Genomic DNA, 22,572 nt, shown 5'->3' on the forward strand with positions numbered 1-22,572 from the left:
ATCAAGGATCAGATGCCTAACCGACTGAACCACCCAGGGGCCTTGCTAGCAATACATTTAATCCCAAGGGCACTTCTTAATAAATACCTTGCAAGTGAAACTTTCTAGAGAACTTGATCTGTGACAGTGACTAAGAGTTATTTGAAAGAGAGCTTCACCCGGTGCCATCTCCCTTAGTATACTTGGATCTGGCCTGACTTGGATTCTGGCCAATAAGATGCTGTGGAGAAGTCACTTTATAAAAGTGTTTTAAGGTCTTGTTAAGTTTTATTGATTGATTGGTTTTATTTTTAACTAATCTCTACACCCAATGAGGGGCTCAAACTTATACCCCACTGGCTGAGCCAGCTTGGTGCCCCTTTTTATTTTTTTCATTTTTTAAAAAATGCTTATTTATTGGGGGCACCTGAGTGGCTTGGTTAAGCATCTGACTTTGGCTCAGGTCATGATCTCAGGGTTTGTGGGTTTGAGCCCTGCATCGGGCTCTGTGCTGTTTGGAGCCTGCTTGGGAATCTCTCTCCCTTTCTCTCTGCCCTTCCCCCACTTATGCTGTCTCATCTCTCTCTTTCTCAAAATAAATAAAGTTTAAAAATGTTTATTTATATTTTGAAAGAGAGAGAAGAGGGAGAAGTGGGGGAGGTGAGGCAGAGAGAGAGAGAGAGAGAGAGAGAGAGAGGATCTGAAGCAGGCTCTGAGCTGCCAGCCCAGAGCCCAATGCGGGGTTTGAAGTCACGAACCATGAGATCATTACCTGAGCCAAAGTTGGACGCTTCACTGACTGAGCCATGCAGGTGCTTGGCTTAAGGCTTTCTTTTAAAAAGTCTTTTAAAAGTTGTTTGGAAGAGACATGAGCCACTTTGGGATGAGAATGGTTGTCTGGTATGACTTGAGATTTGTCATCCATCAAATATGGACACTATATAACATTTGCTTTAGTAAAAGTAATTTTCTAAACACTTTCTCATTGGACTCTCCCAAGTGTCTTCAAGGTAAGGAGGGAAGGAATTAATGTCCTATTTTGCAGCTGAGAAAATTGGGATTCAGAACAAGTGGCCATCTCATTTAAGAGCATATGGCTAGATAGACCCGGAGAGAAAGATTCCAGAAGAGCAAAGGTGTCCTGAAGTTGAAGAAATTCAGTCCCTTTATTCTTTGTTAGAGCAACCTGATGTTAGAGGATTTTAGTGACTTCTCTAAGATCCCAGAGCTAGGTGGTTCCTCAGTTTTTTGTTTTTGTTTTTTAATTAGAGAATGAGAGAGAGAGAGAGAGAGAGAGAGAGAGAGAGAGAGAGAGAGAGAGAGAGAATCTTAAGCAGACTCCATGCCAAGCACAGAGCCCAGCTTAGGTCTTGATCCCACAACCCTGGGATTGTGACCTGAGCCGAAATCAAGAGTCAGATGCTTAACCGATTGAGGCACCCAGGTGCCACCCTCAGTTTTTAAATCTATAAATTGAGGACAAAGACATCTACTTGTATCTGTCAGGACTGTTTTGGTTTCAAGTAATGGAAGCCCAATTAAAATTGGCTCACACAAAAAAGGGAAAGTATCAGCTCATTTAACTGAAAGCTCTGCGTGTGTAAGTGACTTCAGGCATGGCTGGATCCAGGTATTCAAGCACTGACACCAGAAATCTGTCTGTCTGTCTATCTCTCTCAGTCTCTTGGTTCTGTTTTTCTGTTCACATGCTGACTTACCCTCCCCCACCCCCCAGTGGTGAGGACTGCCCTTTCCTGATACTCCCACAAAAATCTGGGGTTGACTTTAATAGGCCATGTTTAGGTTATCTGTTAATACCTGAACTGTGGACACTGAATTGCTGTCAACAGGGCAATATAGCAGGAAAAGGAATGGATGTATTGGACAGGCAAAAACACCAGATGGTACCTTGGTTAGTGTCTGGCACAAAGTTACAAGCTCTCAAAGAATGGTGGCTATGACAATCTTAAAGGTCCCATCTGGCTCTGAAATTCTAGGATTTTTACAACTCTGTACTTTGATACAAATCCAACTATAAATATTGGCAGTCAAGGGATGCCCTGGATAACAATTTGAGTTCATTCAAGGTCCAGTCAAAATACCATAAAATGAGCTTGAGAAGGGGCCTGAAAATGAAAAGGAAGCTGGCAGAGCAAGGCTGGGAGTGCATGCTCTTCTATAACAGAGGGTAACTGCCTCTGGCTTGCCTTCTTTTGTAGTGAGCCAGGGAAGGTGGCAATGACAGAATCAGTGTGTGGCCCTGGAAGGGATTCCCTGAGGCGCTGGGGGCTGCTACATCAAAGGATTCTGCTTCTTTTAGCGTCAAATGACTGAGAAGGACCACCTCTGGTAGCCAAAGACAGCCTTGGATGGACTGAGGGGAGTCCACTGGCCTCCAAAGACTGCCCGATGTGGATGCTTTGGTTAGGTGGTGACCAAGCAATCGCCCAGTCAGAGCCTTCTCTGAGGCACGTGTGGTGTAAGCGCATGTACAGGTGGCAAGCCCAGAGGAGGCAGGGCTGGAACTCAGGTGCCAGCCTGGCTTTCATTCACCCTGTAAACCAAGTAAGTGGTGCCCCCTGGAGGTGCATGCTGCAATAGCTCTTTTGTCTACCATAACCTGGGCGATGTGGGAGGGAGGCCTATACCACCCAGCACAATGGGCTCCTGATTGTTTCCCTGTTTCTCACATTAGATTTCCATTACCAAGAGTTCTTTGGGTATGTTTACATCTTCACTTTTTTAAAAAATTATTCTTTTCCCAGATGTGCTGAGTATTGTAGATAAATTAGTCACCTAAAAGCCAGGCAGTCAGGATTTCTTCTGGCAGGGAGGATCAGCGAGGCCAAATGAATGTCTGAGGTCACACAGCAGAGGAAACAGTTGTATTAAAACTCAAGATCCCTGCCCACCAGTGGCCTTTTCTACCACTGAACTCCAGAATTCCATGTTTCAGAAGTAGCAAATTGATGGTAGTGCTCCTGGTGGTGCTCCTGAGAAGCCCAGCAACAAAACCAGAATTTTAGAATCTTGGATCTGGAGTCTCTGGAAGGCCCTGGAGGATATCAGTCCTTCCTCCAGGCCAGAAGAGCTGCTCCTTAGTTAAGAAACATGAATCAGCCACAGACGCCTCTGCCAGCTTTTGATGAATTTTTCTGCCACTGGTGCTAATTTCCTGAAAGGCTTTTCTTCCACATTCAGGCCCCCCTCAAAAGCGTTCTTACTCCCTAATGGTAGGAAATTCATAATGATCACCCAGTGGCTCCTTGTTGAGGTCACCATCATGCTCTTCACCAGTGTCTGTGGCTGAAAGAGCTGAGCTGGTTGTGGATGAGTCCTAGACCACAGCTGGAGGGGCCTTGGGTTGGAGTAGTGTCCTACCGGGATTGTTCCCAGATGCACAGATGAGAACCAGGCCCAGAGAGGCAAGTGGCTTGCCTGAGGACACACACAGAAAAATAGGCCCAGACAGGAATATCCAGCTTCCAAATTCAGCCTAAAAGAGGCATGCTGAACTCTGCTCTGTGAGACCATCTGATCTTGAGTTCTTTCGGGGTTCAAATGGGTCTTCCTCCCCTTCCATTTTGCCCCACAGACCAATAGGCTCAAACCCAACTCCTTGCAGCCATGGAGTTACTGTGATTTTATGGAGTCAGTGGTAATAGGCTAAAGTCCTGTCTGGATTAGCTTTCCATGGAGGGAAGGGAGAGAAAAGGGGCTTCCCCAGCAACACTAGGCCTTGCTTGTGTCCCCATCCTGGACAGGACTCCCCCTTGGGACTTTTCCTGGATCCAGTAGGTAGGGGCTGAGGTCTCCCAGGCTCCTGGAGAGGAGTGATGAGTCCCCAGGCTGGGTTGGGTGGGGGAGCTCTCAGCCAGAGTGCCCCAGGGGCCATCTGGTAGGTAGAGGAGGGGAAGGGTCAGAGCTGGCCTGCTTTTGTCAAAAGCTCCTTGGAACAATAGGACATCTAGGAGTCTCTCTCAACTTCTACCTCCTCTTTCCTCATCTGTCACCAAGTCCTGTCCATCAGCTTTATGAACTTGCTTGCTCTCTTCCACGAAGGACTCACTGTCTAGTTTTGCATTGTCCTGCCCTGGTGTCCCCACTTCTATTCTCTCTTCCTTCAGTTTGTCTGTACTTTGTAATCTTAGAGATCTTTCTGGAAGATAAGTCTAACCAGGACATGTCCCTCCCATGGCTCCCCAGTGCCTCAAGGTAGAGTCCATGCTCCCTCCCAGGCTTATAGGGCTGGTGTTCCAGCTCTGGGCCCTGCTTCCTCTGCCTTTCTGCATGGCCCACACATACACAGAGGTGCTAGGATGGAACAGGCTAATTCCAATCTCCAGGCCTTTGCTCCTGTCGTGCCTTCTAGCTGACGTAGCTTCCCCTCCCTCTCTGCCTCCAGACCTTCCACTCTTTCCTACTGGTCCTTTCACGTGCTCCTCCAGAAGACTTCTCTGACTCACCACCTCACCCACGTTAGGTCAGCATCTCCACCGTGCTCTCACAGCCTTTCCAGCTGACCCTTTCTATCATCCCCCTCCAAGGTCTCAGTGGCCAGGCAACGGGGATTAGAAACAAATCCATACTTACTGCCATCTTCTGAGTACCTGGGTACTTCTCTTTTCCAGCCTGAACAGCCTCAGCACCGCCCTGGCTCTCTGTCCATTTGCCTGTCTGGGTGTGTGTCCACCTGCTTCTGTTTCTTCCCTCTACCCCTTGACTTTCTTGGCGGATTGTTCCACTGTCTCTTTCATCTGCTTCTGTTTCTCTCCTCATGCTTTAATATACTTCCACCTCATTTCATGAAGGACTCAAGGTGGTGTCTTTGTCACTGCATCCCTTCCTCCCTCAATCCCCATAACCCAATTTCTCGCAGGCACTCTCTCTCCACACAGTCAATGAATTTGGTATGTGGAAGGAGAGTTCAGAAGGAGAGTTCTGACTCCTTTAGAAGAGTGATATCCTCTCACTCACAGGAAATCTGGCCCTTCGGGGCACATAGCAGGTCGCCAGCCCCTTCCTACTAAGGCCAGACATGAGAGGGGTGGGGGCAGAGGGCACAGAGTAAAGGCCACCCTGAAACCCATGCCACTGTACCCAGTACTGGTCAGGGACCTCAGCACCTCTAACCCAGCCCCTTGTGGCACTGATGGGGGAAACAGCAGATCTCTTTGGTCAACCCCATTTGTGAAACTTCTTCCTGAACCCTCCCCCCAACTGCTTCCTCTCTTCTAGAAACTTCAGCCTCATGTAGCATGTCTTGGGCATAGGCTTACCTTGTCCCTCAGGACAGGGCTCCAGTGTGTCCAGCTGGGCTGGGAAGGGGTCAGTTGGGGAAGGAGAAGGCTTGAAGTGGTGGCATCTGACCCCACTGCTCCTCTTCGAGCCCCTCTTTCCTTCACCTGATGCCTCTCTGGACCTCAGAGCTTTTAGTAGCTTGGGGTTCTCGCTAGGCCCCTGGAGTATCTCTCCTGGCAGCCTGTGGGCTTCTGGAAGGCAGGATTGATACCTCTTGGGTCTCCCAAAGCCCACAGGTGGCCAGTCAGGTTGTGCACCGCAGGGACCCAGGAGAGGAAGCCCATTGGCGATGAGCCTGTGGCCCTGCACTGCCCACCCAAACTCCTGCCCACCTTCCTGCCAACGGGGCACCAGCCAGCGCAGGCCTCCACGGCCACCAGCAGGAAACTGCCCTGGGGGCGGCCAGCCCAGGCGGGGCTTTGTTTGGAGAGCGAGAAGCCAGGAGGACCATGAGACCGCAAGGGGCTTGGAAGAGCCCGCCCCTGCCCAGAGCGTTTGTGTCGCCTGCCTGAGACTGGGGCGGCTCGGCCTCACCGCGCCTCCTGCCGCCGGCCCGACAGGCGACTATTGGCTGGCGCCTGGGCACAGGCGGTCAGGAGCGCAGGAGCCCTCACTGGGAGAGAGGCCCGGTTCCCCTCGCCCCCACCCCCAGCGGCTGCGAGTTTCAGCTCCCGGCGCCCTCGCGTCCGCCCGGGCTCTGGCCCCGCGCCAGGCGACTGATCCTTCACTGCCTTTGGCGGAAGGCGGACGGCGCGTCCCCAGAGGCTCCCAGGCCGCTGGCGCTGTCTGCCGGGCAAGGAGGGCGGCGGCGGCGCTGCGGGGATTGCGGTCAGCGCGGGCACCACCCACACTCCGAGTCTCCCGCACTAATTGGCCCTCAGCTGCCTTGGTAGTAATTGCTGCTTCGCGGGGCGGGGGCAGGCGGGGTGTCGGAGGAGAGCAAGGGGCTCCGCTTCTTGAGCTGGGGAGTCAGGCTCAGCCTGAGCTGAGCCGTGGGGCTGGCAGGAGACGCGTGTCCACGCTGTTCCAAGAGCTGGCTTTACACCGGTGCGTCTTCTTCCTCTTGGCGGCCCTGGCACACAGCGATGAACCCAGGGAAAAGCCACTCAAGTGTCTTAGGGCCTTCACCAAGATCCAGTCAGTTCTGTGAACCGCTCCCTGCGGAGTGGAGCGCCGTGGAGCCTGGCAGGGACTTTAGGAACGCCTTTGGGTGGGCCACCGGAGACTTCAGTGCAGCCGGGAAGCGGAGGTGGAGACAGAGCAGTAGGTAGCCCTCCCCGCCTCCCTCTTCCATGAGGAAGAGGACAGGGTGGTGTGGGGCTGGGGCTGTGGGAGGCAGGGGGCCAGTCTACCATCCAGGCTGTCCACTGGAATCCCTCCATGCTCAAATTCTGAGATAAGGTCCTAGGGTTTCCCTGGGAGTCGTTTATGATCCTGGCATCTGGTGGGGCCCTGACTGTACCCTAGCTCCTCCTCAGGTTCACTCCCACTGATTTAGGAGACAGTAGCCTGGGGGGTGGGGGTAGGGAGCAGCCTCTGGGCAGGTGGCTCTTTGGAGAAGGTTCCTTCCCCAGATTGAGAGTCTGAGGACGGAACTGAGGGACCCTCACAAGCAGGCCTGGACTGACCTGCAGTCAGACCTTTGGACCTCCAGGTCAGGGTATCCTGTAGGCACTGGGATGAATCAAGCCCAGCTGGTCCCTGCTGAGTTTCTGCACAGGTTACCCAGGATCGCTTTCCAGGGGGTCTCAGAGAGCATCCAGCCTCTCACTCAGGGTCCCATTGAACTGCTCTTTGGTTAACTATCCCCTGGCTAGAGGGGGGCAGGGATGTTCTGCTGGTTATGCCTCCCAGAGAGTGGAGCTGCCACATGTCCTCTGGGGCCATCCTCTCTCAGGGATTGTTCCAGGTTTGGATGGAGGTGGCAGGGTGAGTCAGACAAGGCTGTATCAAATTTCCATTCTTCCACAACTAGGTAATGACCTTGAGCAAGACCTTTTATGTCTTGTGTCCCAGTTGCCTCATCTATAATATAGGGTAATAAAATCCATGACAGGGTTGTTGTGAACATGAATCTGCTTGAAAGGGGCTTTGTCCCCCTCTTCCAACCACCCCTTTGTTTTGGGGGCTTAGATGCTGGAGGAATGAGTGCCCCTGACCCCACAGGTCTGCAGCTTCTAGTTGCCTCAGAGACAACTCAGGAACCCTTAGGAATAGAGTCTAATCAACATTGTAGTTTGGGACATAAAACCTATGGGATGCTACACTATTGTTCGTAGCAGCATTATTCACAATAGCCAAAAGGTAGAAACAACCCAAATGTCCATCAACAAATAAATGGATAAACAAAATATGTTATTTACATACAATGGAATATTATTCAGTTTAAAAAGGTATGAAATTCTGATACATGCTACAATATGGATGAATTTTGAAGACATTATGCTAAGGAAATAAGCCAGACACAAAAGGACAAATATTGTATGACTCCACTTCTATGAGGTACCTGAGATAGTCAAATTCATAGGGTGGAAAGTAGAATAGTGGGTACCAGTGTTTGGAAATGAGGGGAAATAGGCAGTTAATTAAGGGATGCAGGGTTTCAGTTTGGGATGATGAAAAAGTTCTGGAGATGTATGGTGTGATGGTTACATAACAACATGAATGTACTTAATGCTATTAAACTGGACATTTAAATATGGTTGAAATGGTAAATATTATGTTATGTATATTTTACCACCAAAAAACCAACAGCAAACTAAACTGAACCAAAAAAACCCTATGGGACAGGCTGCGGTATGCCCAGGTCGAGTTGCAGGAGAGGCCAGAGTGAGGAGTCTGGATGTAGCACCAAGACCTACACCAATGGACAAGCGAGGATGGAGTATGGATATCCTGAGGTCCCTTCTGAGATAATGAAGAAAAAAGCCAGGTATATTGCAATCCAGGCAACTTTGCTACAGCTCCCTTTGTCTGAATGTAGCACAGCAGGCTGGGCCCAACAAGGAGCAGGCAGCAACACACCCTCTCTCTCTGATGGCTCAAATCAAGATGTCCTCTGCTTCACTCAAGCATTTTACAGATGGAGAAATTCAGGTCAATTCAACATGTTTTTATTGAGGACCATCCCTGTGTCCAGGCTTTGGAGGGGTTTCATGGGAGGTGAGTATGCAAGGAGGAGAAGACCCTAAGCTATCAAAGCTTCACCCCACATAACAAATAATCTGACCAAGGCCTCAGGCCAATGTAATGTGAACAGGCACAAGGCTGAGCAGGATGAAAGGTCAATGACAAGCTGGGTGCAATGGTAAGGGCAGTGGCAGTCTGGGTGGATTTCCCCAAAGAAATCTAAACAAAGGGTTCAAGTAGACTTTGAAGGGTGGGAGGATTTGGAGAAGGAAGAGTTGGGTTTGTCCTGAGGCTGGGTGGCTGGGCACAATGGAGCAGTAATAGAACCTGGCCTAACCTGCTAGAATCAGTGAGACAGGGGGGCATCATGGGATGTCAGGCTGAAGAGTGTAGTGCAGAGCCCCAAACAACTGGCTTAGGCTCTAGCTCTGGCCTGGAGATAGTAGGGAGTCTCTGCAGGTCCTACATTGGGGAAGGCAGAACATTTGTCCCAGATGTGTCCATGGACAGTCTCCCCAAAGCTTAGGTGGTGGGGAAATACCTTAGACACTCTCCTGCACAGCTACTCTTAAAAGTGCCTCTGCTTTTCAGGTCCTTAATGCTGGTATAGTCTCATCCAAAAGGCCATCTTCTCCTCCTTGAGCTTCACACCCACCCTCGTGATGAAATCCAACTGCAGGTACTTCTCCTCCTCGTTATAGCGTGGCCAGTAAGGCAGCTTCCCACCATTGGGGTTTCTGCCCAGAAGGAAGAAGGAGAGAGGGTTGTTCATGCTCGTCTTCACCCTGCCTCCTTCTCTTACCATGCCCTTATTCACCTTCCCTTTGGAAGTTGGAGTCCAAGAATTACTTACAGGGATGATATTTAGATCTTTAAGAAAGAATAGAAGAGTGTGTGGTGGCAAAAGGAAACAGGCAGAGGGAACAGTATGTGCAAAGGGTTGGAGGTATGAAAGACCAGGGCTTTTGGAGGAAGCACAAGTATAAGTTTACAGAAAAACATGGGCTGTGTCAAGAGGATGGCTGTGGATAGAAGATGACCCAGTAAAGATTTTGAAAATTTTCATGCCAACGGGCTAAGGGGTGGGGACTTTAGTCTGGGGGCAGAGGGAAGCCAGGAAGAGTTTTAAACAGGTGAGTGACTTGGTCAGATAGTATTTCAGAAAGATCTTTTGAGTATCATAAGAGGGGTGGAGAGAAAGGATAGAGAATGTGGAGATGGGAAACCAGTCACAAGGCTAGCCAAAGCTCAGCCCAGATGTCACCTCTGCCAGGAAGCCACTCCTGCCCATCTGAGCTCGGTCAGACACCTCCTCTGTGCTCTCATAGTACCTTCTTCCCCAGTACAGCAACTTAATGTTTTCATTATAACATTAGCAAGTTGCTGAAGGATGCGGGCCATGTTTGCAAGATTCTTGAATTCCAGCTCCCAGTATAGGGCTGGGTGAAAAACAGTGCATGATGAATGACTTGGGTTGAATGCTTGAGTGAATGAAGAGTGTAGTCATGGGACAGAGAGGGACACATCCTAGGGACATTTAGGACCTGGTCACTGGCTAGGAAAAGGTGAGGGAGAAGGTGCAGTTTGCTTAGGCTGATCATGTATTTCCTATGGGACACACAGGGACAAATACCTGAAGCAGCTGGCCAATGGGTCTAGCGTTGGGCAGGAAGACTGCCCAGATGTGTTGGGGGACCAGACTCACCCTGTACGGGCAAAGTTGGCCCAGTATTTCATCATCTGGAGGCTCAGTGCTTTCTCCTCAACTGTGGAATGGCCTGGGGTCAGAATAGGATGAGACATTTGGAACAGAGCATGGGGTGGTAACATCCCACCCTTCTCCTTCCACTATTTCTTCCATACTGGGAGGCTTTCATTTCCAGGAACATTCTAGATTAGGAACTGCCTAGACCCTTAGGGTCAGCCAATGGAGAGGTGAGTCTGGATACAAAGGTGGGGAGACTAGACACCCAGTGAGGGTGTCAGGTGGGGCTGTAGCACCTTTGGAGAAGGGATTCCCAAAGATGAAGTGGATCTCATCCCCGTGGTCTGCCCCATCAGTGCAGGGCTTGATGATGACGCCGGTGGGAGTGTGGTGCTCAAACTCATACAGGTAGACAGGGAAGCCAGCATCTAGGAATAGGGAAACTGAGGAGGGCTGCAGGAAAAGTCCTGGGCTGGGATTCTCATCCACCCCACACATCCCACCCACCTGCATCAAGCAGGGAAAAGTGCTTGGGCTCCAGAATCTCAGGAGCAGATTTGAGTCCTGTCTACACTACTCATCAGTCCCATGTCCTGGGGCAAGTCACTCACTCAACAGTCTCTGAGCTGCAATTCCTCATCTGCAGGTGGGGATTGTAGCAGGATCACAGACCCTTCCTGTTCCTTCTCTGAACCGTTCCTCTCTTGGGCATTTAAGGTTCTTTGGTGTCTGTGCTCTCCAGCCCCACCTGTGAACTCTCACCCATGTGTTCTCCAAGCCCCATTCATCCTGGACAGGATCTCCAATGTGCCCCCTCAGCCTGTCCTCCCAGCCAGGAAGCCTTCCCTGACCACCCTAGGCTATGTCCTCTGGGCTGGACTCTGCCCTGCCCTCCTTCTCCCTTTCTCTCTCAGTTGACAGCCCACTACTTTTTCTATGCCATCTTGGAATCCTATACCAGCCCAGAGGTACAAGAAGGTGGTTGAGCAGTTGGTAAGCAGCATCAGTAGACAGATTGTGGCCACTCTTGGGGGACCCCACATACCTCTGTGGTGGTGGGCAGCCTGTAGTGTGGAGTACACAAAGATCGCATCCCCAGCTAGGTCCATTAAACGGTTTCTTAACATTTTCCAGTCACGGTCATCAATGTCACCCAGGTACTCCTCTATCACCAGTGGTAACTGCTCTTTGGTGATATTCTGGGTGGGGAATTCATACCCACCCTGAGGCCTGGGGTGCCAGCTGAGCAGAAATGCGCACACTAGTGACTTACACTCAGCATCCTGAGGAGTTTTTGGTCTGGGAGAGTGGGGGAGAGAGGGGAACTTCTGGGAAGATCTTTGCTGATTCTTACCCCTGTGTTTAGACTGCATGAGAACTGCCTGCCATGACCCTGAGGCCAGTGCGGTGGCGGGGGGGTGGGGGGTGGGGGTGGGGTGGGGGGAACCTGCTCACCAGCAGCCATCTGATCCCATACCAAACTCCAAGCCCCACCAAAAGGGGAGTTAGCTTTGTCCAACCAAACTGAGCACCCCTAACAGCATGGCTCCTCACCAACAGGGTACTGGTTCTCCACAGCAGCTTGGTGATGATTCCTTTTCTCATTATGAACTGGTTTAGTGAGATCTTCATGATCTGCCCACAATATAAGGACCCAGGTGTGAGTTAGGCCCAAACATCAGGAGGGATTCCAGCCAGAGCTACACCAGGCTCCAAGGCTCTCACCCATCTAAGTGGTGAGTTCTCAGAGCACACAGCCCAGGAAGGGCCCATGACTATTTCCTGCCCTCCTGTTCTCAACCTGTCCATCACTACCACCCAGGTCAGAGCTGAAGTGGGGACTGGGGACAACTATCCTGACCTAGGAGCAGTTGTGGGGGTGGGGATAGGGGGCAGGATTTGCAGCTGCCTGGAGGCTAAACAGTGGATAGGAGATCCATCCAAACTATGATCTGAAGATTTGGGGTCCTCAAACCTCCAAGAGGCCAATACTTCTCTTCCTCCCATCATTTCTGGCCAGCTCTTACTGCTCTGGGACTGCAGGATGTACCCAAGCACTTGGACATCCCCAGAAGAGCCAATGGGATCTGATCTCATGCACAGTACTACCCAAGAGGAATCCTCTGCTACTCCTGCTGGGGTGGGCACCCCTCCTATTGACTTACAAAAGGTAAGAGCCAACTGAACTCCAGGTTGTTGACACCCAGAAGATAGGGCACAGGTGCAACTTGCCCCTGGCTCAGGAGCACTGCTGGGTCATCTGGGAACACCACACCATCCACCACCGGGCTCATGAACCACACAACCTACAAGGCAAGGGGCATTTCCAAATAGTCCTCCCACATATCCTCCCAGGATCCCTGTAGCCTAGGGTTCCCAGCTCAGCAGGTCCCCATCCAGAGATTTCTTTATCCATAGGCCCTTTGGGAAAAGCTGGGCTTCAGTGACCCCTTGGAGGGCAGGAGATGCTCACCCCCAGGTATCTACTTTCCTCACCTCTTGATAATCTTTGCTAAATGTCACCTTCTGAATGAAGCTTTCTTTGTCCCTCCTATTTAAAATTCTATGCCTTACTTACCCTGCTCCATTTGTCACTATTCACTTTCCTTCTAAAGAGGTAAATGAGTTATTTATGTATAGGGATTACTGACTGTCTCCACTGGAACATCAGTCCTACTCAGGAAGGAATCTTGGTCTGAACAGTTCACTTAGTATCCTGAATGCCTGGCACATAGGAGGAGGTGTTCAATAAATACTGTATCACAGAACAGGGCCTGCTCACCTCCTGAGGGTCTTTCTGGGAGTTCAGGTGGAAGAATCCCTGTAGGGGAGAGGAGGGAACTAGAGTTAAAGAAAGTCTCCCCACTGTCCTCCTTAGACAGGGTCCCTGGGGGCAGCCGGGTATCAGGTCAGGTAGGTGGCTTACAGGTGGCCAGGTGAAGGAGCTAGAAGGAAGTTTTACCTACCATCTTCTTAGATACATGCATCACCTCAGCCCCTGATCGTGCCCTCAGGCAGTCTACCAGAATCTGTGTGCTGTTGTAGGTACAGCCTGCCAGGCGGGCAACTGTCTGTGGAGAAGAGGTGTTCAGGCCCATCCTGCCCCTTCTTGCTGAGCCCTGGGGGAGAGGAGACACCCACCTTGGCCACCTTCAGCGGGTCAGGAGTGATGAAGGCTCTGAGTGCTGCGGTGCCGCTCTGGGAAATGGCCCGATGAAAGAGACCGCGGGCTAGGGGTGACATCATCTGCAGGGGTGGGGAGTGTGGTATCCATGAGAGGCACAAGTAGAAGTCACTTGGGCAGTTTTGGGTGCCTTTCTGGCCAGGGCTGGGCAGCGTGAAGGGGCCCAAAGAGTGCAGGCAGCTTGGGAGGGAGTCAAGAGTCCTGGGTTGGAGTCCTGGACCTACAGCCGGTGCCTTCATGCCTGTGGGCCCCCCTATCCTGGCCCCTGCAATGGGCCCCAGCAGTTCCAGAGGGGATCTGAGCTTGTGGGAAGGGTTCTGCTGGTGTAGGAAAGAGACTCTCTATGCTTCTGGGTTAGAAATGGGGGGGGGGGGTGTTCCTATGGCCCCTTTAACCTGTATTGACAGTTCTTAACTTTCTTTGCTGCCCAAGTTGGAAGAGCAACTATAACTGGGACCCCTCATCTTGTCTCTTGGACACTTCAGACTTCATGTGCCCCAAACTTGTTCTAGCTGGTTCCCATCTGAGTGGCATCCCTTACACTACACCATCCATCCAGCCCCAGGGGCCTTTCCTATCATCTCTGCTCACCCCTCCACCCAGCTGCCCTAGTCCTGTCCATCTGGCTTCCTGCATCCCTCTTCAGCTACCTTCTACTTTCCAGTCTTCTTGCTTCTGTTTCAGAGGCAGGCCTCATCCTCTCTTCTAAGATATACCCCACCTCCACTCCCAGATGGCCTCCAGGCCTCTCCTCCTGCTTCTTCCTAACTCAGTTCCAGCACACTGAGCCATCTCTCTAAATGCACTTCTGGCTGTGTCACTTCTCTGCTTCAAATCTTTCCCTGTTCTCCAATGTATTTTGAATAAAGCTGCTTAACTTTTCTGGACTTCAATTTATCCATCTGCACAATGGAGAAAACTTCTCTTTTGGTAGAACTGTAGAAAGAGGATGCTTCTATTTCTGGATTGTTGAGGGAATTGAATGAATATACATACAGTGCTTGGAAGAGTGTTTGACACACAGAAAGTGCTTGAGCGTTTGAGTATTATTACTGTGGCGGGTAAAGCCCTGTGTTATGTGGTCCCAGCTCACCTCCCTAACATGTGTCCCACAGGGTGTACCTGACCTTACACCTACACTCCAGGCACACTCCAGGTCAGTGGTCGCCTGAGTCTCCAACCCAGGCCCCTGACTCCCAGGCTTGGTCTGTGGCCCCAGCCTTGCCCATAAGGCGGATGATGCATTCTGTTCAGGGGATAGAGCTCTGGGGGTAGGTAGGGAGGCAGGAGGTGCTGCGTTATCTTTCTAGCCCACCACGGATTGGTTGAGTATACCTACTCTCAGCATTGCCCGCTCTGCTGACTTGGTTTTCTCATCAGTGCTACCCCTGGATGGAGTAGTACCCTTTGCAGGGGTGAGGGCAAGTCTGTGCACCGGCATGTACCTGTACACACAAATCTGCATAGGTGTGTGTGCAGTGGAGGATGCACTCATGGGAACCCGGGGACCTGCGTCTGTGCTGGGTCTGACCTGGCGCTGCACTCACCAGTCCCGAAATACACATGGCCCCCGAAGACTGGCCAAACAGGGTCACGCAGCGTGGGTCTCCGCCGAAGGCTGCGATGTTCTCTTGTACCCAGCGCAAAGCAGCCACCTGGTCCAGCAGCGCCCAGTTCCCGCGGGCCTGGCTGTCGCCCGTGCTGGACGCGCGGGGCTTATAATCAGGGTCCGGAGCCCCCCCCCGACCGTCTGGTTACTCAGGGCTCCAGCCCGGTTCTGCCTGGCCCCACCTCACCCTGCCTGGTCCCTGAGGCACCAGGTCTTGCGACCACACCTCTTTCCCTAGTGTTAGATCCCCCTCTGGCGGCACTTGGGAGTGACCGCCCTCTCCAGAAGAAATTAGGCCCCGCCCCTGCACGCACCTCTTGTAACCACGCCCCCACACTCCCTCCTCTATCCTTCCGCCCAAGTCCCTGGGAAGCCGGGCCCCTGATTCCCCGCTCCGGCCCCCGGCCCCGCCCACCTCAGGAAACCCAGGATGCCTAGCCTGTGCTGCAGAAGCACGAGCACCACTTTCTCGCGAGAGGCCAGCTGCTTGCCATCGTACGTGGAAGCGGAGCCCACGAGGAAGGCACCTCCTGGGAACCAGACCATCACCTGGACATGGAAAGCGGAGGCCTGAGCTGGGCGGTGGGGTGCCTGAGTGGGATGGTGCGTGGAAGAGGATGAATACTCACCGGCAACGGAGCGTCCCCACGCGCGCGCACGGGAGCGTACACGTTCAGGTACAGACAGTCCTCACTGAAGCGCAGCCACTTGTACTGTTTCCGCGTGTTGAAGTACATGGAGGTGATCTGTCCCCAGGACTCCTGAAGGCACCTGCGGGCACGATGTGAGTTTGGGCCCAACGTGGTGGCCAAAGACGGGAGAATGGTTGCAAACCCAGGTTCCGCAATTGAGGAAATAGAACCAAAAGCAAAATTTAGGATGCGCGCGCGTGCGTGTGTGTATCTGTGTCCGAATAGCCTCCACTAGCATTAGGGTCCAGGGTGAGTGCAGCGCCAGGTCAGACCCAGGGCAAGATCCACCCCTCTCTGTCTTGCCCCCGGTCCCAGGAATCTGCCTGGGGAGAGGTTCCATGCTTCTGTTGGAGACCCTTTTGGTGCTGTCAAGCCAGAAACCTGGGTGTCCTGGGATTTCATGCCCCCGTCCTTCAGGCTCTTTTCTGTCTCCCAAACAGCTCTTAAATAGGCCTTCTCCATCCCAGAGATGCTGCCTTGTAAAGGCCATTACCTACACTGGCCAGGACACTGCCCCAGCCTCTTTGACATCGCTTCCAACTCATCCTCCACACCCTGACCGGAGGGATTGACAGAAAACAAAAACCTATTTTCACTTCCCTCCTTAAAACTTTCCTGGGCCCCCCTGTGCTCAGGATAAGGTCCAGATTCACCCATACTGACGCAGGCCCTCTCCATCTAGTCTTCCTGGCACTCTTTGCTCTAGATGCCCACGGACCCTTCCTTGTCTCCCATCTCTAAACCCTTTTGCTTATGTCCCTTCTGCCTAATGTTTTTTCTGCCTGGCAAACTCCTGCTTATGTTTAAAGCTCAGCTAAAGTGGCGCCCCCTCTGCTGGGCACTTCCTGTCTGTGCTTCCCAAAGTTCTATCCACGCTGTTTATAGTGCTGGGTTAGAGTTGTTTCGATTGGTTTGGTTGTTATTCTCCCCAAGCAACCATGCACTCCCTAGGGGCAGGGATGGATGTGGATTTGTCTGAGTCCTGGCACTCAGCCCAGTGCCTTGTACCATGTGAACATTTGGTGTACTTGTGGAGCTTGGGCTGTTGGGCCACTTCATCCTTTCTCCCTGCTGTCCCAGCCTGGAGTGTGGCTATTGCCAATAGTTGGGGCTGGGCCCATCTGACTGGCTGCAGGAAAGCCTGTCTATTCTACTCCTTTCTCCACTTGTTCCCTTGCTGCTCTGGCCTGAAGCTAGTCATTATTCAAACTGGCCACTAGTCTTCTTGTCTCCTTAACTACCATCCCACAGTCTGTTGTAAGCCATCCACAAATTCTTCTACCTGTCACTCTGTGTTCCAAACAGCTATTGTCTGACAGCTCATGGCCAACGTTCCAACAACTGACACCTGGACTTCTATGCAATGGGCACCCCAATCTCTAAACCCCTGATCCTCGGGGCTCTAATAATGGTCATCCCCTGTTCTGTCACCTGATCCATGGGATTCCACATAACAATCACAGAAGGTTCAGATGTCTTGGTTTCTCTCACTGGTGGTCAGTGTTCTAACAACTAACACCCCAGTGTTCTACTAATAGCCATTCATGTTCTAACAGTGGATGCCCTGTTCTCAACAGTTAGACACCCTGGGTGGTGGTTATATTTTTTAGATATCAACTGACACCCAGGTTCTCACAGTAGACATTTTTCTAAGCCCAGTGCTGTATCCAACTGATTGTTAATGATTGCCACAGAATATTCTGGTCAGTGGGTTACTCAATGATCTGAATAAATAATAAATACACTTGTTCTGGGTAAATTGCCAAGCCTAGTGCTTCAAAGGGCAGTCATTATCTCAACATGCTCATGTGACTCAGGATTTGAGCCCTGTTAGAGGTTGCATTAAGATTCTGGGACTTTGAGGTGCTTGGGTGACTCGGTTGGGTTCAGGTCATGATCTCAGGGTCATGGGATTGAGCCCTGCATGGGGCTCTGTGCTGCATGTGGAGCCTGCTTAAGATTCTCTCTCTCCCTCTGCCCCTCCCTTGCTCAAGCATTCGTACGTGCGCGCGCTCTCTCTCTCTCTGTCTGAAAAAGAAGAAAGTCTGGGACATTAAAACTGAAACTGAGCCTGTGACTCCCTATCTTGGAGCTCCTTCTGCAGGGAAGGGCTGATGGTGTCATGTGGGCTTGTTCTGGGGCTCAAGCCCCAAGTGAGAGGGAAGAGCTCAGGGTTCACTGGGTATGGTGTGTGTGTGTGTATGTGTGTGTGTGTGTGTGTGTGTGTGTGTGAGAGAGAGAGAGACAGAGACAGAGACAGAGAGACGGAGACACAGACAGATAGAGACAGAGAGAACTCCTCCTCACATACTTTTAGGAAAACTTAGGTTCCCAGAAGATCCTGGAGGCACATCAGTGAGCACCTCCTCCTTGTCTGGAACTTTCCCATAAGAAAGCCAAGAACAAACAGCATTAACAGTCCTGTAAACATCATCTGGGCCAACGACTTCATTATATAGGTTTGGAAACTGAGGGCCGGAATGGACCCCAGGCTACTTACAGTCATACAGTGCACTCTTTTTAGTGAGTTGTTCAAACTCTGGCCCAGAGGCCGGCATAGATCCACCCCCCCTCCTTAGAGTCTGCCCACCTCCCAGCCAACAGTCATTTGGCTCTTACGCAGGGGCATAGGTGGTGGCGTTTTTGATTCCTTCCCAGGGCTCTGGAGGCTCTGGGGCAGCAAACCTGCGGACACCCACAGGCGGTCTGGAGAAGGGCACTCCTAGGAAGACATTGATGGGTGTCTTCCCGACGTGCATCTGTTTTCCTTGGAGGGTCCCATATTTGGTAATCACTAGAGGTTCCTTGGTGTGCTGAGCACCTAGGAAGAGAGGAGAAGGGTCACTCTGGCCACTGAAAGGACTCTGGCCTGTCTGCCATGGCACCAGTTGCAGCTTGAAGCTTTTCACAATTGTGTATTTTGCCTACCTTTTCTGTGTTTCTCTCAGTATTTTTCTCTCTCATTGTTTAAGGTTTCAATGCTATGTTGGTAGGTGCATAAAGGTTCATGTCTATTATATGAATTATTTTTCTGTCATTTAATGTATCAATGTCAATAATCATGTCATTTATTTTGATTTTTGCTTGTCTCATATTGGTATTCCAGTACCTGTTTCTTGTTGCTGACATTTACCTGGCATACTTCTGGGAAGAAATCACACACATTATTGACATTCTCATTCGTATGTATACTCACAGTAATACTCACATGTACATACAAATTTATACATACATAGGTATATGTGAACACAGCTTATTTACAACAAAGCATGTAGAAATACAAGAGTTAAGTGCACACACATATGCATACGTACATATGCATGCATGTAAGTACAGTTATATAAAGGTTACATTGTATCCATATGTGGCATATATTCATATATTACACAGGGGCACACAGATACATTAGACCTATATCCACACCTTAGCCAGCTCTTGGACTATATACAAACTAGAGCAACTTGAATTTAATGGCTGCCTATGGGCATTTCTTCCTCTTCTCAGCTCTCATCTTGCCCTATTGCTATTGCCAAGCATTGCTCTGCCTCACATCTATTGCCCTTTCCTGAAGCACCCCTGTCATTTCTCTTCCTCCTTTCTTATCAAAACTGAATCGTTCTGTACCCTGGTCCCCTGGAGCTCACTCTGCAAATGACAGAAAGCAAATCTGGTCCGAGTATTATTGAACTTGGCTGTGTATCAGAATCATCTGAGGAAATCATTGCTGAAATACAGATTCCTAGGCCTGCCCTCTGAATGAGAATCTCAGGGTTGCACTGGGAAAGTAGATTTACAAATACCTCCATGAGATTTTGATGCATTTGATTTTGGGCACCGCATTTGGAATTGGTGTGGTAGAGCACACCCTCACACCTCCAGCTGCAGGTGACCCAAAGTACCACTCTGTCCATGTTCCCGAGTCTCTGCACGTCTGACAAAAGCAATATCTGTGCACAAGGAGTGACTACAATGGTGGCCTGCAAGCATGTAGGCAGGCCAGTGCAGGCAAAGGGCCATCTCAAACCTCCTCTATGTGTGCAGTTCTTTGCAGTTTACACAGCCTTTCACATGGTTCTCTCACATCAAGTCCTCATTGGCCCTGGGGAGAGCTAGGGGAGGACTAAGGGCCCAGACAGGGGCAGCAACCAGCCTGAGGTCTCAGAGGACACAGCAAAGAGGCAGAGGTCTGTCATATTACTTGGATTTGCCCTGAAGCCTGACTAGCCCACAACTATAATTTATTGATCCTTTATTGTAGCCTAGCACTGTGCCAAACACTTTACATGGATTATCTCACCTCATCCTCCTAAAAAATGTAGAGAGTAAATGTTATTATTGCACAATACAAATGTGGAAAATGAAGCTCAAAGGGGTTATAGAACTTGCTCAAGGTCACACAGAGTGAGGTTCTTCTCAGAGTTCTACTCTAAGCGGTGATGTTCTGTTGTCCTCATCCCAGTCTCTGGGGACACCTAAGCATGTGGCAGAGTGCTTTACACCCCTGAACAAGAACTGCCATGGAGTGGTCCCCACTCCAGCCTTGCTACCCGGAGACAATATGTGAGCACTTAGGAAAACATTCCACCTTCTTTTTTTTTTAATGTTTATTTTTGAGAGGGTGAGAGACAGAGTGCAAGTGGGAATGGGCAAAGAGAGAGACACAGAATCTGAAGCAGACTCCAGGCTCTGAGGTGTCAGCACAGAGCCCTATGCAGGGCTCGAACCCACGAACTGTGAGATCATGACCTGAGCTGAAGTCGGACGCCCAACCGACTGAGCCACCCAGGCTCCCCATTCCACCTTCTTAATAAGCATAAAATGCTAATTAAAACCAGGAGAGACAACTTCCACCTAAGAAATTAAAAATGATGGCCCCCAATTCTGGCAAAGAAACAGTATATGTGAAAGGATATTCACATATACTGTTGGTACAGGTTGGTGCAGGATAAATTAATACAATGCCTTGGAGAAATAATTTGGCATAATGTATAAGAGCCACGTTCACATGCTTTGACTCAGTGATTTCTTTTTTTTTTAAGTTTTTACTTATTTATTTATTTATTTAGAGAGCCCACGAGAGAGGGCAGGGTAGGGGCAGAGAGAGGGAGAAACAGAATCCCAAGCAGGTTCCATGCTGTCAGTGCAGAGCCAGATGTAGGGCTCCAGCTCACGAATGGTGAGAGCCTGACCTCAACCGAAATTAAGAATCACCCGCTTAACCAACTGAGCCACCCAGGTACCCCCCAACCTTTTTAAAAGTTTTTAAAAGTTTATTTTGACTCAGTAATTTCACTTTCCGGTCCCTCCCTTCAGAAAAGAGTCAGAAAGGCATTAAAACGAAGACCTTTATGAACCATAGTTAAATATACCATAGTGAGTACTAGAAGCATCATTTATGTCACAGGACCAAGCAAAAAAATTTTAACTATAAACTAAAGTTATAAGCTGCTTGTGATAAGATTCTAAGTGAAAAAAAGCAGTGTATAAAGTTGTATACATGCTAATACTGTAGCTGTGTACAAACATGAAATAAAAAGACTAAAAGAAAATATGCCAAAATGCTAAAAGTGATTTAGCAAAGTTTCTCGCAAATAAAAAAATTTAAATGCACTTAAACAGGGCGCCTGGGTAGCTCAGTCGGTTAGGCGTATGACTTTGGCTCAGGTCATGATCTTGTGGTTCATAAGTTTAAGCCCCAGATTGGGCTCTGTGCTGACAGTTCAGAGCCTGGAGCCTGCTTCAGATTCTGTGTCTCCCTCTCTCTCTGCCCTTCCGCTGCTCGCACTCTGTCTCTGTCTTAAAGATAAATAAAACATTTAAAAAAATTTAAATGCACTTATATAGGCAAAACTAATTTGTGATAGAGGTCAGAATAGTGGCTACTTTGAGGGTATTGATTGGGAAGGAGCATGTGGGGTGCTGGAAATGTTCTAGATCTCAGTCTGGTTGGTGGTAACATATACATACACACTAATGTATATACTAATATAGTAGTAATTTTATATAATATTAATTTTATAAGGAATACAAATATAAATTAACAAATTATAAATACATAATATTATGTAAATTATAAAATATATTTTAATATATAAACATAAATGTCTAGACTCTTAGCTGATGGGAGGATCAGTGCCCGAAACAACCCCCCCATCCGCCCAGACCTTGTTGAAATGCCCTTGCCCCACTGCACCAGGAGAGGTTGAGCTGAGGGCCTGCCCCTGTGTCTCTCATGTCCCTCTTGCCTGACACCCTCAGGATGGAGTTGGGGCTTACCCAGGGCTGTCTGCACCATCAGGCAAAGGGTGAGGCTCAGGTATAGAATCCAACTCATGTTCTGGCCAGCCAGCTCCTGCCACAGGCTGGGGTGACATCCACACTGTGCGTACCAGTTGGTAGCTGTGTCTGCAGTGTCCAGTGAGCACTGGGAAGTCCCACTTTTATCTTCCCTAAATCCCATAAGCAGGTGCAGGGGCAGAAGAAATTGTGACCAGCCCTCTGGCCAGCCCACAGCCTTGATTGTCTGCCTTGGAGTGACAGCACATGATAGATAGTCTTGGCTCTTCAAAAAACTGACCAGTCTGCAATCTCTGCCTGATGTGTTCGTCTGTGCAATAGGCTTACAGCTGCAGTGTGAGTCAAGCTCTGAGTGCACAGTAGGTGCTAAGATTGCAGCAGAGGACCTGGTTACAAGGCCCCTCAATCCCTAGGTGTATTCACTGTGGATTTAAGGGTCTCAGGCCTCCCTGCTCCCCTTTGTTTTGCCCAGTCTCTTTTAATAGGCAATGCTTCACCCTTCCTCACACATCCCGGCTCTCATCCAGGACCATCATGAAGTGGCAGGCTCTGTGCCAAGAATCAAAAGTCCCTGGTGGTGGGGTGGGGGGGGGGGTTGTTCCTGCATGGTCGCTGACCTCACAGGCTCAAGGTCCTGTTGGGGCAGCCAGATCTGGAAGCACCTGGGCCTGGAGCA

The 22,572-nt window shown here is 50.2% G+C and overlaps 1 protein-coding gene and 1 long non-coding RNA gene across 15 annotated transcripts in view; one reads left to right on the forward strand and one right to left on the reverse strand.

Moving 5' to 3' along the window:
• Window positions 1-18,676, forward strand: part of LOC106971381 (uncharacterized) — a 26,945-nt gene extending 8,269 nt beyond the window's left edge. Inside the window, exons 2-5 of one of the 5 annotated variants that reach the window (XR_008293500.1) lie at window positions 8,035-8,212; window positions 9,001-9,088; window positions 12,135-12,284; window positions 12,533-18,676. This is a non-coding gene — a long non-coding RNA (uncharacterized LOC106971381). Of the gene's footprint in view, window positions 1-8,034; window positions 8,213-9,000; window positions 9,089-12,134 lie in introns of all 5 variants that reach the window. The other 4 variants (XR_001429653.3, XR_001429655.3, XR_001429654.3 and 1 more) reach the window with 4 other exon arrangements.
• CES4A (carboxylesterase 4A) lies at window positions 1,251-22,376 on the reverse strand. 10 transcript variants are annotated; one of them, XM_027075960.2, is made up of 14 exons: window positions 21,876-22,373; window positions 18,219-18,420; window positions 15,537-15,678; window positions 15,323-15,456; window positions 14,846-14,999; window positions 13,256-13,360; window positions 13,081-13,185; window positions 12,897-12,935; window positions 12,280-12,420; window positions 11,669-11,749; window positions 11,160-11,313; window positions 10,411-10,557; window positions 10,115-10,187; window positions 1,251-9,146 (listed from the first exon to the last, which is right to left on the reverse strand). In XM_027075960.2, exons 1-14 carry the CDS (start codon window positions 22,057-22,059, stop codon window positions 9,005-9,007), a joined length of 1,803 nt encoding a protein of 600 aa, XP_026931761.1. In that variant the 5' UTR covers window positions 22,060-22,373; the 3' UTR covers window positions 1,251-9,004. The 10 variants fall into 10 exon arrangements, 9 of the variants coding, with proteins under 9 accessions (XP_026931761.1, XP_014923619.2, XP_026931765.1 ...); XM_015068133.3 differs by having other exon boundaries at window positions 10,411-10,542; window positions 21,876-22,371; XM_027075964.2 differs by lacking the exon at window positions 18,219-18,420 and having other exon boundaries at window positions 21,876-22,375.
• Window positions 22,377-22,572: the final 196 nt, after the last annotated feature.

The sequence above is a fragment of the Acinonyx jubatus genome, chromosome E2 (assembly GCF_027475565.1).
Source record: "Acinonyx jubatus isolate Ajub_Pintada_27869175 chromosome E2, VMU_Ajub_asm_v1.0, whole genome shotgun sequence".
Classification (NCBI taxonomy): Eukaryota; Metazoa; Chordata; class Mammalia; order Carnivora; family Felidae; genus Acinonyx; species Acinonyx jubatus.

Excerpts from the sequence above, each read along its gene's own strand:
- CES4A (XM_027075960.2), bottom strand. The coding sequence starts at position 22,059 with ATGGGATTTAGGGAAGATAAAAGTGGGACTTCCCAGTGCTCACTGGAC. Across the intron at positions 18,421-21,875 it reads GATGGTGCAGACAGCCCTGG|GTGCTCAGCACACCAAGGAA; the intron begins GTAAGCCCCAAC and ends CTCTCTTCCTAG. Across the intron at positions 15,000-15,322 it reads GGCATCCTGGGTTTCCTGAG|CACGGGCGACAGCCAGGCCC; the intron begins GTGGGCGGGGCC and ends CCGCGCGTCCAG.